The sequence below is a fragment of the Heteronotia binoei genome, chromosome 1, assembly GCF_032191835.1.
Source record: "Heteronotia binoei isolate CCM8104 ecotype False Entrance Well chromosome 1, APGP_CSIRO_Hbin_v1, whole genome shotgun sequence".
NCBI classification, from domain to species: Eukaryota; Metazoa; Chordata; class Lepidosauria; order Squamata; family Gekkonidae; genus Heteronotia; species Heteronotia binoei.
Window position 1 is genome coordinate 280,511,916 of NC_083223.1, and position 12,592 is coordinate 280,524,507.

Here is a 12,592-nt window from a genome sequence, read left to right on the forward strand (position 1 = left end):
GATGCCATGCATCCAAGAGTTCTGAAAGAACTCAAAGTTGAACTTGTGGATCTCCTGACAAAAATCTGTAATCTTTCATTGAAATCTGCCTCCGTTCCTGAGGACTGGAAGGTAGCAAATGTCACCTCCTTCTTTAAAAAGGGTTCCAGAGGAGATCCGGGAAATTACAGGCCAGTCAGTCTGACTTCAATACCGGGAAAGTTGGTAGAAACCATTATCAAGGTTTTAAATATATAATGAAGATATATATATATCTTATTTATATATATATATAAATAATTAAATATACAGTCCTCTTTAAATGCTGTTTGTTTAAGTGGCTCCCCTTCTGGAGGGTCAACTTACCTTATTGGGAACATAAGAATATAAGAGAAGCCATGTTAGATCAGGCCAATGGCCCATCCAGTCCAACTCTGTGTAACACAGCGGCCAAATATATATATATATATATATACACACACACTGTGTGTATATATATATATATACACACACACACACACACACTGTGGCTAATAGCCACTGATGGACCTCTGCTCCATATTTATATCTAACCCACTCTTGAAGGTGGCTATGCTTGTAGCCGCCACCACCTCCTGTTGCAGTGAATTCCACATGTTAATCACCCTTTGGGTGAAGAAGTGCTTCCTTTTATCCATTTTAACCTGTCTGCTCAGCAATTTCATCGAATGCCCACGAGTTCTTGTATTGTGAGAAAGGGAGAAAAATACTTCTTTCTCTACTTTCTCCATCCCATGCATTATCTTGTAAACCTCTATCATGTCACCCCGCAGTCGACGTTTCTCCAAGCTAAAGAGTCCCAAGCGTTTCAACCTTTCTTCATAGGGAAAGTGCTCCAGCCCTTTAATCATTCTAGTTGCCCTTTTCTGGACTTTCTCCAATGCTATAATATCCTTTTTGAGGTGCGGCGACCAGACCTGCACACAGTACTCCAAATGAGACCGCACCATCGATTTATACAGGGGCATTATGATACTGGCTGATTTGTTTTCAATCCCCTTCCTAATAATTCCCAGCATGGCGTTGGCCTTTTTTATTGCAAACGTCTATTAGTTGTAGCACCTCAGTCTTGCATTTGATTTGCCACAGCCTGTGTTCCCTTTTATTAATCTCACTCGGATTGGTTTTCTGTAGCAGGAAAAGTCATACGTTACCAATTTCAATCGGATCGATAACAGAGGCAGCGTGAGGCGAAGTCAGGAAAACAGCTTTCTTTTATTACAAACGTACGCAGGGTCTCAGCAGGCTCTCTTTGGCATCTGCCACAATAGTGAGAGACTGAGCACTGGACACAAGAAAATCACAGCTTTTATATCATTCTGACAGTACAGATGCTTTCATATTATAGGGCTAATACTTCCTCATTTCTACCATCATTACACAGCACATATGTCATGTGATATGGCTTCCTTCTCTGACATGATCTATAGCTCTTACCATCCGTTCAAATAGAGGGATTTCCCAGATTCGCCGTTGTTACTCGGTTATGACAGTTCATTCGTTCTCCATCCAGCCAATTCTCACAAAAGGGGATATTTGTACTGTGGCGGAACCGGCTCGATTCTGCCTTCAGACCCGGTCCCGTCAGCTCCCTATTGAGTCGCCAACTCCTGGAGGGAGCTATTTCTCCTCCTGCCCCTTGGGCTAGCTGCCACCACCTGCTCAGTCCCGGGGTTCAGATTGAGAGGAACAGGACTCCCAATCCCCCTCTCCAGCTGTGAGGCTAGGCCTCCAGGTCCTCTGCCAGGTGCCAATCCTCCAGGGGTGCCCCAAAGAAGTGCTGAGGTCTCTGTGAAACCCAAGGGCAGGGTGGCAGAGGACCTGGAGGCCTAGCCTCACAGCTGGAGAGGGGGATTGGGAGTCCTGTTCCTCTCAATCTGAACCCCGGGACTGAGCAGGTGGTGGCAGCTAGCCCAAGGGGCAGGAGGAGAAATAGCTCCCTCCAGGAGTTGGCGACTCAATAGGGAGCTGACGGGACCGGGTCTGAAGGCAGAATCGGGCCGGTTCCGCCACATGTACCTACACGTGTCACTTGCTCTGTTCCAATTTTGGTTCGAACTGGTTTTCTCCTATGTATCTCTATGGGGTACATATGACGGTTTGTACCGTTATTTGATGGTTGGAAGCGTTAGTAGCTTGGGCCATATAAGGGCTTCCTCTACCATCCGTTTGCCCATATCTGGTGTTCTGGACCTGCTACATCTATGATGTCTAACGGACATAGACCTGCTGCTGATCATGGTTTATTATGATGTCAGTTCTGCTTTGGTTTGTCCAGCCTGTTAAACCTGGACTTCCCCTTTCAGATCAATGGAGACTGATCTACTTCAGATGTATGTCAAATGTGCTTCAGGTCTACTACAGATGTATTTCAGATCCGTCCCTTGCCCTGACCATATAGGGACTTTCCGTGAGCAGGGACTTTCCACGAGCCTGCCTCGTGCACGGCCTGGGCCTGTTTCCTTTGCAGTAAACAATGCGGTTAGATATGTAGCAACTGATCCGTAACTTGCTAGGCTCAGTTCCTCTTTCCTTATCTGCTGCAGCCAAAGCTAATTATTTAATGCTATTTAAGCCATCTGTGTTTGCCTTCTCAAAGCCTGCGTTTCTGCTTTATATATATTGATTATAGGTTATCAATCCATTTATTCTTGGCCTCCTGCCACATTTCCACCACTTAAAGGAGTCCTTCTTACCTTTTACAGCTTCCATTACTTTGTTTGTTAACCATGCTGGTTCCTTGAACAAGGAAATTAGAGATCTGGGAACCTGTGTTCCCTTTTATTAATCTCACTTGGACTGGTTTTCCACCGCTTAAAGGAGTCCTTCTTACCTTTTACAGCTTCCATTACTTTGTTTGTTAACCATGCTGGTTCCTTGAACAAGGAAATTAGGGATCTGGGATCCTGGTCCTTAGAGAGCCCCTAGGTGAAGAGCCACAGGCCAAGAGCCCTTTGGCAAGGCGCAGTTTAAAATGCAAAGAGGGTGAGCAGAGCCACTCCTAAGCAATCAGCAGCAATCCCTCTCAATCCCTCTCAATCACTTTCACCTTTAGCCCACTCAACCAAACAAACTGCAGTTCCCCAGCTATCACAACTCAGAATTTTAAGCAGTCCCACAAACCTCAGAATGAAGTCTTTCAAAACTCAGAAATTCTCAGCAACTTCTCCAGCTGTCTCAGCTGTCAGAGCTGCTTTGCTCTGTTCTGCTCTCTCTCAGAAGCAGAATTTAGCAGATGCTCTTTAGCTTGGAGAAACGTCGACTGCGGGGTGACATGAAAGAGGTTTACAAGATAATGCATGGGATGGAGAAAGTAGAGAAAGAAGTACTTTTCTCCCTTTCTCACAATACAAGAACTCGTGGGCATTCGATGAAATTGCTGAGCAGTCGGGTTAAAACGGATAAAAGGAAGTTCTTCACCCAAAGGGTGGTTAACATGTGGAATGCACTGCCACAGGAGGTGGTGGCGGCTAAAAGCATAGCCAGCTTCAAGAGGGGATTGGATAAAAATATGGAGTAGAGGTCTATCAGTGGCTATTAGCCACTCTGTGTGTGTATATATATATATTGGCCACTGTGTGACACAGAGTGTTGAACTGGATGGGCCATTGGCCTGATCCAACAGGGCTTCTCTTATGTGACACAGAGTGTTGGACTGGATGGGCCACTGACTGGCCTGATCCAACAGGGCTTCTCTTATGTTCTTATGTGACACAGAGTGTTGGACTGGATGGGCCACTGGCCTGATCCAACAGGGCTTCTCTTATGTGACACAGAGTGTTGGACTGGATGGGCCATTGGCCTGATCCAACATGGCTTCTCTTATGTTCTTATATTCTAAGGGACAGCCTTTCAGAGACTTCTAGAGAGCAATCCTGTCCCTCCTCAGCCTCCTCTTCTCCAGACTGAAACCTTCTCAAGTCCCTCAGCCTCTCCCTCCTAGTTAAAAGGACCAGGCAGTAGGGGATGGGAAAGACCTCAGCCTGAGACCCTGGAAAGCCATGTAAAGGGGCCATAGCTGAATGGCAGAGCATCTGCTTGGCATGCAGAAGGTCCCAGGTTCAATCCCCGGCCTCTCCACTTGGAAGGACCAGGTAGAAGGTGATGGGAAAGACAGCTACCAGACTGACTAGACAATATGGACCATGATGGATGGACCTTCTTAATGGTAAGAGTGGCTGGACAGTCCCATTCCATAGGGAGGTGGTAGGCTTTCCAGGGCAAGAGATCTCCAAACTAGGGTTGCTAATCCCCAGGTGGGGGCAGGGGATCCCCCGGTTTGAAGGCCCTCCCCCTGCTTCAGGGTCATCAGAAAGTGGGGGGGGGGGAGGGAAATGTCTGCTGGGCATTCCATTATTACCTAGGGAGACCAATTCCCATAGACTACAATAGAGAAATGATCCACAGGTATCTGGGGCTCTGGGGGGCTGTTTTTTGAGATAGATGCACCTAATTTTCAGCATAGCATCCAATGCCTCTCCTCAAAACACCCACCAAGTTTTAAAAGGATTGGACCAGGGGCTCCAATTCTATGAGCCCCCAAAGAAGGTGCCCCTATCCTTCATGATTTCCAATGGAGGGAAGGCATTTAAAAGATGTGAGGTCCCTTTAATAGTGATGGGCTGAACTCCCTTTGGAGTTCAATTATGCTTGCCACAACCTTGCTCCTGGCCCCACCCCCAAAGTCTTCTGGCTCCGTCCCCAAAGTCCCCAGACATTTCTTGAATTGGACTTGGAAACCCTAATCCAAAGAGGGACTGGAAAGTCATGTAGATTGCCTTCAAATCCCTTCTCTGCTCTAGAATTTTTGGTGCATGAACACACATGAAGCGGACTTCTCCTGAATCTAGGGTTGCCAAGTCCAATTCAGCAAATAGCAAGCCTTTATTGGCATAAAACAGATTTAGCGGTAAAATAGCAATATAAATAATATAAAATCCTAGATTATATAGGGAGCTAAAATACATAAAATAAGTAAAATATATATGAATCGGGTTTAGCCAAATTAAATAATTAAAACAAATAAAATGTGGTCCTTCCAGAACCATTCTCTGTCGTATTTCCATGGCCTGTTGAAGAAATCTAGCCATCCTTAAGCTCAGAATTCTAGATATTGAAATGCAAACGTTAAGCCCAATTCAAGAAATATCTGGGGACTTTGGGGGTGGAGCCAGGAGACTTTGGGGGTGGAGCCAAGAGAAAGGTTGTGACAAGCAAAATTGAACTCCCAAGGGAGTTCTGGCCATCACATTTAAAGGGACCACACACCTTTTTAAATGCCTTCCCTCCATGGATTGGCTACATCAGAAAGAGAGGAAGGAAGGAAGGAAGGAGGAGGAAGAAGATGATTATATTGGATTTATATCCTGCCCTATACTCTGAATCTCAGAGTCTCAAGAGTGGTCACAATCTCCTTAAAATCGCCTTGGTACTTGGGGGAGGGGGCAAAGTGGAAGGGCTTCTAGACCCACTTGTGAACCAACCTCCTGATGGCACTTGTGTTTTTTGGCCACTGTGTCTACACCAGGGGTGTCAAACATGCAGTTCAGGGGCCAAATGAGGCCCCTGGAGGGCTCCTATCAGGCCTCCGAGCAACTGGCGGTCATCTGCTTTCTTCTCCCCATCCCTTGATTCCTTCTGCAGCACAGCTTGCTTTGCAAGGCTTGCTCAATCACATAGGAGCTACTGAGCCAAGCCTCTCTTCCTTCTATTGGCTTAGGCTCCTCCTCCTAGTCCCCTGGAGGACCAGTTCTCTGGATTCCATGCCCAGTTTGCCCAGTTTTCTGGATTCCATGGGAGAAATACAAAGAAAGAACCTTTAAGATCAACAAGTGCCAACGTTTTAAGGTTTTGTTTTTTTAAAAAAAACCAAACATTTTAATTGTGTTTGACTGTGTCCTTTAAAAAGTTTATAACTCTGCTACCTAATCTTAAAAAGGGACATGCATGGCCTGGCTCAACATGGCCTGGCCTGATAAGGTTGCATTTATGTCAGTTCCAGCCCTCATAGCAAATGAGTTTGACACCCCTGGTCTATTCAAACGGCAACCTCTCCCCCAGGTGTCATTTCGAGGTTTTTTCCCATCACCTCCTGCCTGCTGCTTTTTAACTGGAGATGCCAGGGATTGAACCTGGGACCCTCTGCATGCCAAGCAGAGGTTCTGCCACTGATCTATGGCCCCTCTCCATGGCTCTCCAGGGTCTCAGGCTGAGGTCTTTCCCATCACCTCCTGCCTGCTGCTTTTTAACTGGAGATGCCAGGGATTGAACCTGGGACCCTCTGCATGCCAAGCAGAGGTTCTGCCACTGAGCTACGGCCCCTCTATGACTCTCCAGGGTCTCAGGCTGAGGTCTTTCCCATCACCTCCTGCCTGGTCCTTTTAACTGGAGATGCCGGGGATTGAACCTGGGACCTCCTGCATGCCAAGCAGAGGCTCTGCCACTGACCTATGGACCCTCTCCATGGCTCTCCAGGGTCTCAGGCTGAGGTCTTTCCCATCACCTCCTCCCTGGTCCTTTTAACTGGAGATGCCGGGGATTGAACCTGGGACCCTCTGCATGCCAAGCAGAGGTTCTGCCACTGATCTATGGCCCCTCTCCATGGCTCTCCAGGGTCTCAGGCTGAGGTCTTTCCCATCACCTCCTGCCTGCTGCTTTTTAACTGGAGATGCCAGGGATTGAACCTGGGACCCTCTGCATGCCAAGCAGAGGTTCTGCCACTGAGCTACGGCCCCTCTATGACTCTCCAGGGTCTCAGGCTGAGGTCTTTCCCATCACCTCCTGCCTGGTCCTTTTAACTGGAGATGCCGGGGATTGAACCTGGGACCTCCTGCATGCCAAGCAGAGGCTCTGCCACTGACCTATGGACCCTCTCCATGGCTCTCCAGGGTCTCAGGCTGAGGTCTTTCCCATCACCTCCTGCCTGGTCCTTTTAACTGGAGATGCCGGGGATTGAACCTGGGGCCTTCTGCATGCCAAGCAGAGGCTCTGCCACTGAGCTATGGCCCCTCTCCATGGCTCTCCAGGGTCTCAGGCTGAGGTCTTTCCCATCACCTCCTGCCTGCTGCTTTTTAACTGGAGATGCCAGGGATTGAACCTGGGACCCTCTGCATGCCAAGCAGAGGTTCTGCCACTGATCTATGGCCCCTCTCCATGGCTCTCCAGGGTCTCAGGCTGAGGTCTTTCCCATCACCTCCTGCCTGGTCCTTTTAACTGGAGATGCCGGGGATTGAACCTGGGACCTTCTGCATGCCAAGCAGAGGCTCTGCCACTGATCTATGGCCCCTCTCCATGGCTCTCCAGGGTCTCAAGCTGAGGTCTTTCCCATCACCTCCTGCCTGCTCCTTTTTAACTGGAGATGCCGGGGATTGAACCTGGGACCTTCTGCATGCCAAGCAGAGGCTCTGCCACTGATCTATGGCCCCTCTCCATGGCTCTCCAGGGTCTCAGGCTGAGGTCTTTCCCATCACCTCCTGCCTGGTCCTTTTAACTGGAGATGCCGGGGATTGAACCTGGGACCTCCTGCATGCCAAGCAGAGGCTCTGCCACTGACCTATGGATCCTCTCCATGGCTCTCCAGGGTCTCAGGCTGAGGTCTTTCCCATCACCTCCTGCCTGGTCCTTTTAACTGGAGATGCCAGGGATTGAACCTGAGACCTGCATGCCAAGCAGAGGCTCTGCCACTGAGCTATGGCCCCTCTCCATGGCTCTCCAAGGTCTCAGGCTGAGGTCTTTCCCATCACCTCCTGCCTGGTCCTTGTAACTGGAGATGCTGGGGATTGACCCTGGGACCTCCTGCGTGCCAAGCAGAGGCTCTGCCCCTGAGCTATGGCCCCTCTCCATGGCTCTCCATGGTCTCAGGCTGAGGTCTTTCCCATCACCTCCTGCCTGGTCCTTTTAACTGGAGATGCCAGGGATTGAACATGAGACCTTCTGCATGCCAAGCAGAGGCTCTGCCACTGAGCTATGGCCCGTCTCCATGGCTCTCCAAGGTCTCAGGCTGAGGTCTTTCCCATCTTCTCCTGCCTGGTCCTTTTAACTGGAGATACCGGGGATTGAACCTGGGACCTTCTGCATGCCAAGCAGAGGCTCTGCCACTGAGCTATGGCCCCTCTCCATGGCTCTCCAGGGTCTCATACTGAGGTCTTTCCCATCACCTCCTGCCTGGTCCTTTTTAACTGGAGATCCCAGGGATTGAAGTTGGGACTTCAGATGCATCAGATCGAGGACCCATCTGTGCCAACAACAGCCAGGCAGAGCCTCTGCAAGCTCTTCAGCCGTGTGGGGTAGCAGTTCAGAGCAGTGGACTCTAATCTGGAGAAGGGGTTCAATTCTCCCCCTCCTCCACCTGAAGTCTGCTGGGTCAGTTTGACCCAGTCTCAGTTCTCTCAGAGCTCTCTCAGCCCTACCTCCCTCACAAGGTGCCTGTTATGGGGAGGGGAAGGAAGAAGACCATAGATTTATAACCTGCCCTTCTCTCTGAATCAGAGTCTCAGAGCGGCTCACAATCTCCTTTCCCTTCCTCCCCCACAACAGACACCCTGTGAGGTAGATGAAGATATTGGATTTATATCCCGCCCTCCACTCCGAAGAGTCTCAGAGCGGCTCACAATCTCCTTTCCCTTCCTCCCCCACAACAGACACCCTGTGAGGTAGATGAAGATATTGGATTTATATCCCGCCCTCCACTCCAAAAAGACTCAGAGCGGCTCACAATCTCCTTTCCCTTCCTCCCCCACAACAGACACCCTGTGAGGTAGATGAAGATATTGGATTTATATCCCGCCCTCCACTCCGAAGAGTCTCAGAGCGGCTCACAATCTCCTTTACCTTCCTCCCCCACAACAGACACCCTGTGAGGTGGGTGGGGCTGGAGAGGGCTCTCACAGCAGCTGCCCTTTCAAGGACAACCTCTGCCAGAACTATGGCTGACCCAAGGCCGTTCCAGCAGCTGCAAGTGGAGGAGTGGGGAATCAAACCCGGTTCTCCCAGATAAGAGTCCGCACACTTCACCGTTACACGAAACCACTACACCAAACCGGAAAGGTGATCGTAAGCCACTTTGAGGCTCCTCAAGGTAGAGAAAAGCAGGGAACAAAAACTTTATATTCTTTTCCAGCAGAATAGAAAGGTTCAGGTCAGCCTTGGTCACTGTTCCCCCCGCCGCTTGTGAGAGGGGCGCTTTCTTACCTTTACTGGACAGCTGTGGGCCTGATCCCTTCACGGTCTGGCATCCTTTTGCTGTCTGGGATCCCTTCCCAGGCTGTGATACCTTCACAGTCCACTGATACGCAGACATCTCTGCAGTCTGGGCTTGTTCGTTTGGCAGCAGAAAGATGCTCGTTGTCAGGTGGATTTCAACTACCAAATTTAAAATTATATCAGGAAGCAGTTTGCTTAGTTTGGATAAAAGAATGGATAACGCCGTTAAACAAAAAACTCTTAGTGCTGGAAGGTCACGGAAATAAATGTGGCTGGCATGCGTATTTGTATTATGGAAAAAAGAAGATGGACGGTTTTTTCTCTCACCATTACATAAGAAATAATTTGCTAAATACATGGATGAAATATATGAAATATGGAGATGAGAGAAGACCGTTATGGATAGTGCCAGCTGAAGTAATAAAAATAACGGCTGAGATAGGTGAAGAAAAGTGGTTGTCATATAATCAATTGTTAAAAATACAAAGTGGCAAAATAGAATTGAAAACTGCTGAATAATAAATATGATTGGTTCCAAATGCAACAAATAAAGAGCTTGGTGGATAATGATATCAAAACTGAAGGAATAAGAAAAGAACAAACAGAAATGGAAAAAGTTCTGCTTGGAGAGAATGAAAAATTAATTTCAAAAATATATAAATTACTTTTAAAATGGTCTACGGAGGATGAAGTAGTGAAATCTCAAATGATTAAATGGGCAATTAATGTAAATAAAGAAATACAGATGGAAACTTGGGAATACTTGTGGAAGAATTCTATGAAGCTTTCGACATGTCATAGTATTAAAGAGAACTGTTTTAAAATGATGTATAGATGGTATATGACTCCTAAAAAATTGGCAAAGATGAACAATAAAATGCCAGACAGATGCTGGAAATGTAAAAAAACATGAAGGTTCTTTCTACTATATGTGGTGGACTTGTGAAAAGGCAAAAAAGTATTGGCAGATGATTCAGCAAGAAATTTCTAAGATCTTGGGATATGAATTCAAGAAAGTTGCAGAGACTTTTCTGTTGGGATTACAAATGGAAAAATTTCCAAAAGAAGACAGAACTTTAATCTGGTTTACTCTCAGCTGCTAGGACATTGTATGCGCAGTTGTGGAAGCAAGAAAAAATACCAGAGAAATGGGATTGGATTATAAAAGTTATGACATGGAGCGAAATGGACAAATTAACAAGAATATTAAGAGTCTATGATTTAGAAGTTTTTAAGACGAAGTGGAAAACGTTTAGAAGATATGTAGAAAAAGAGTGGAAAATAAAAGGACATTGGACAATTTTGATAATGTTTAAGTTTTTAAAAAGAAGAAGAATATAAATTTTTGTTGTAATAGTTAAGGGTACCTTTAACACTCTGTGCTAAACTTTTACATGTAACTGTTTTTTTTTATTTTCTTTCTCTTCTTATTAAACATTTATTTCTATTTTGAATGCTGGCAGTCAAACTCTGTACCACATAGATCCCGACCACTTAGACCACGCTGCTTTATGAAGGGGGCCCCGGGTAAGGGGGAAGGCATGCCGTTGGGTAAGGTGCCAATCCTCCAGGGGTTCCCCGAAGAAGTGCTGTGGTCTCTGTGATACCCAAGTACTGGGTGGCAGAGGACCTTAAGGCCTGGCCTCATAGCTGGAGAGGGGGATTGGGAGTCCTGTTCCTCTCAATCTGAACCCCTAGAATGAGCAGGTGGTGGCAGCGAGCCCAAGTGGCCAGAGGAGAAATAGCTCCCTCTAGGAGTTGGCGACTCAATAGGGAGTTGACGGGACCGGGTCTGAAGGCAGAATCGGGCCGGTTCCTTCACATTTGGCGGCAGCGGTGGGATAAGAACAAACAGAGAACTTGATTGGCCAGGCATTGTTCTTTTTGTTAAGTGGGCATTTTGAATTTGATACGTGCAAGCACCCAGAGGAAGCAACAGAGGTTTTGTTTTATTTTCGGGCCAACTGGAGTAGGGAAAGTTTAGTTTAGTTAGCATGAAGCGTGCCAAGAGATGGGACATCCTGAAGATGACAAAGCCACAGCTCCAGGAAGAGTGTGCAAAGCAAAATCTGGAGTGTGACAACATGACAGTAGCAGATATGCAGGACCTCATGTTGGAGCATAATGAGCATGCAGGGGCACCTGCAGAAGTGCACCCCGCCCAGTCAGAAGTAACCTTACAGCTACAACTGGAACTGGAGAGAATGCGTATCTAGGCGGACCGAGACCGCAGACGGGAGGAAAGAGAGAGGGATGAAAGACAGGCAGAGATCCGCAGCCGGGAGGAAAAAGAGAGGGATGAAAGACAGGCAGAGATCCGCAGACGGGAGGAAAAAGAGAGGGATGAAAGACAAGCTGAGATCCGCAGACGGGAGCAGGAAGAGCAACGTCGCCATGAGCTTGAGGTGCTACGTCTGAAAGCTGAACAAAGCAAAAAGTTCAAAGTCACCCCCAAGGACTTTGCAGTGTACAAAGAGGGAGAAGACCCCTCCATATACCTCTCCAACTTTGAGAAGGCAGCCAAACAGTGGGGAATTGCAGAGGAAGACTATATGTCTTACCTCTGTAGCATCCTGACTGGAGAACTTGCCGCCATCTATCACAGCATGCCTATGGAAGATGGGGGGATAACTTTTGCAGCCTACAAAGCCGTTGTATTTAAAAGGTTTAAACGGGGGGCAGACCACTTCCGAAAGCAGTTCAGGGGTTTAGCCCCACAAGAATGTAAATCCTATTCTGAATTTGGTGTAAAGCTAGGTGATCTTGGGAAGAGATGGGTAGAGGAAGAAAAGGCCCAGGATTTTAAGGCTTTGTTTCAGTTGTTGATTTTAGACCAGTTCTACCTAAGACTTCCCAAAGAGTTGAAATGCCTGGTAAAAGACAGGAAACCTAAAACCATTACAGAGGCCTCAGAACTGGCAGACGAGCTCGTGCAGAACCGAGAGGGGTTGGATTGGATTCCTTCCCAGTTGGGAAGGGGACAAAAGGGGTCCCCAATGGGTGGGAAGGAACACCCGTCACCCAAAAGGGAAGGGAAACCTGCCCAGGAAGAGGGTAGGAAATCTCCTGATTTGACTAATCAGGATCGGCCCCAGATTCGAACATGCTACAGCTGTGGTCGGGCTGGGCACCTACGGCCGGCCTGCCCAGAGCTGCAAGCTGAAACCCCCAAACCCACAACAAAAGCACCAGTCACTCCAAAGGTGAAGGAGGAGTATGTGGCTGTGGTAAGCCATGAATGTCTTTTCACCAGAATGGAGCCTACAGAGGTCTGGAGTGATTTTGTTGAACCAGTAAGGCTTAAGGACCGGTTGGTTTTGGGATATGCTGACACTGGCTCTTCAGTCACCCTTGTGAGGGCAGATCTGGTGTC

The 12,592-nt window shown here is 47.8% G+C and overlaps 1 protein-coding gene across 1 annotated transcript in view; it reads right to left on the reverse strand.

Moving 5' to 3' along the window:
* The window catches only part of LOC132586796 (zinc finger protein 135-like), a 34,229-nt gene that overhangs the window by 936 nt on the left and 20,701 nt on the right, over positions 1-12,592 (reverse strand). The window contains exon 8 of the mRNA XM_060258945.1: positions 9,208-9,378. Coding sequence (XP_060114928.1) covers positions 9,208-9,378 — 171 coding nt within the window. The remainder of the gene's footprint in view (positions 1-9,207; positions 9,379-12,592) is intronic.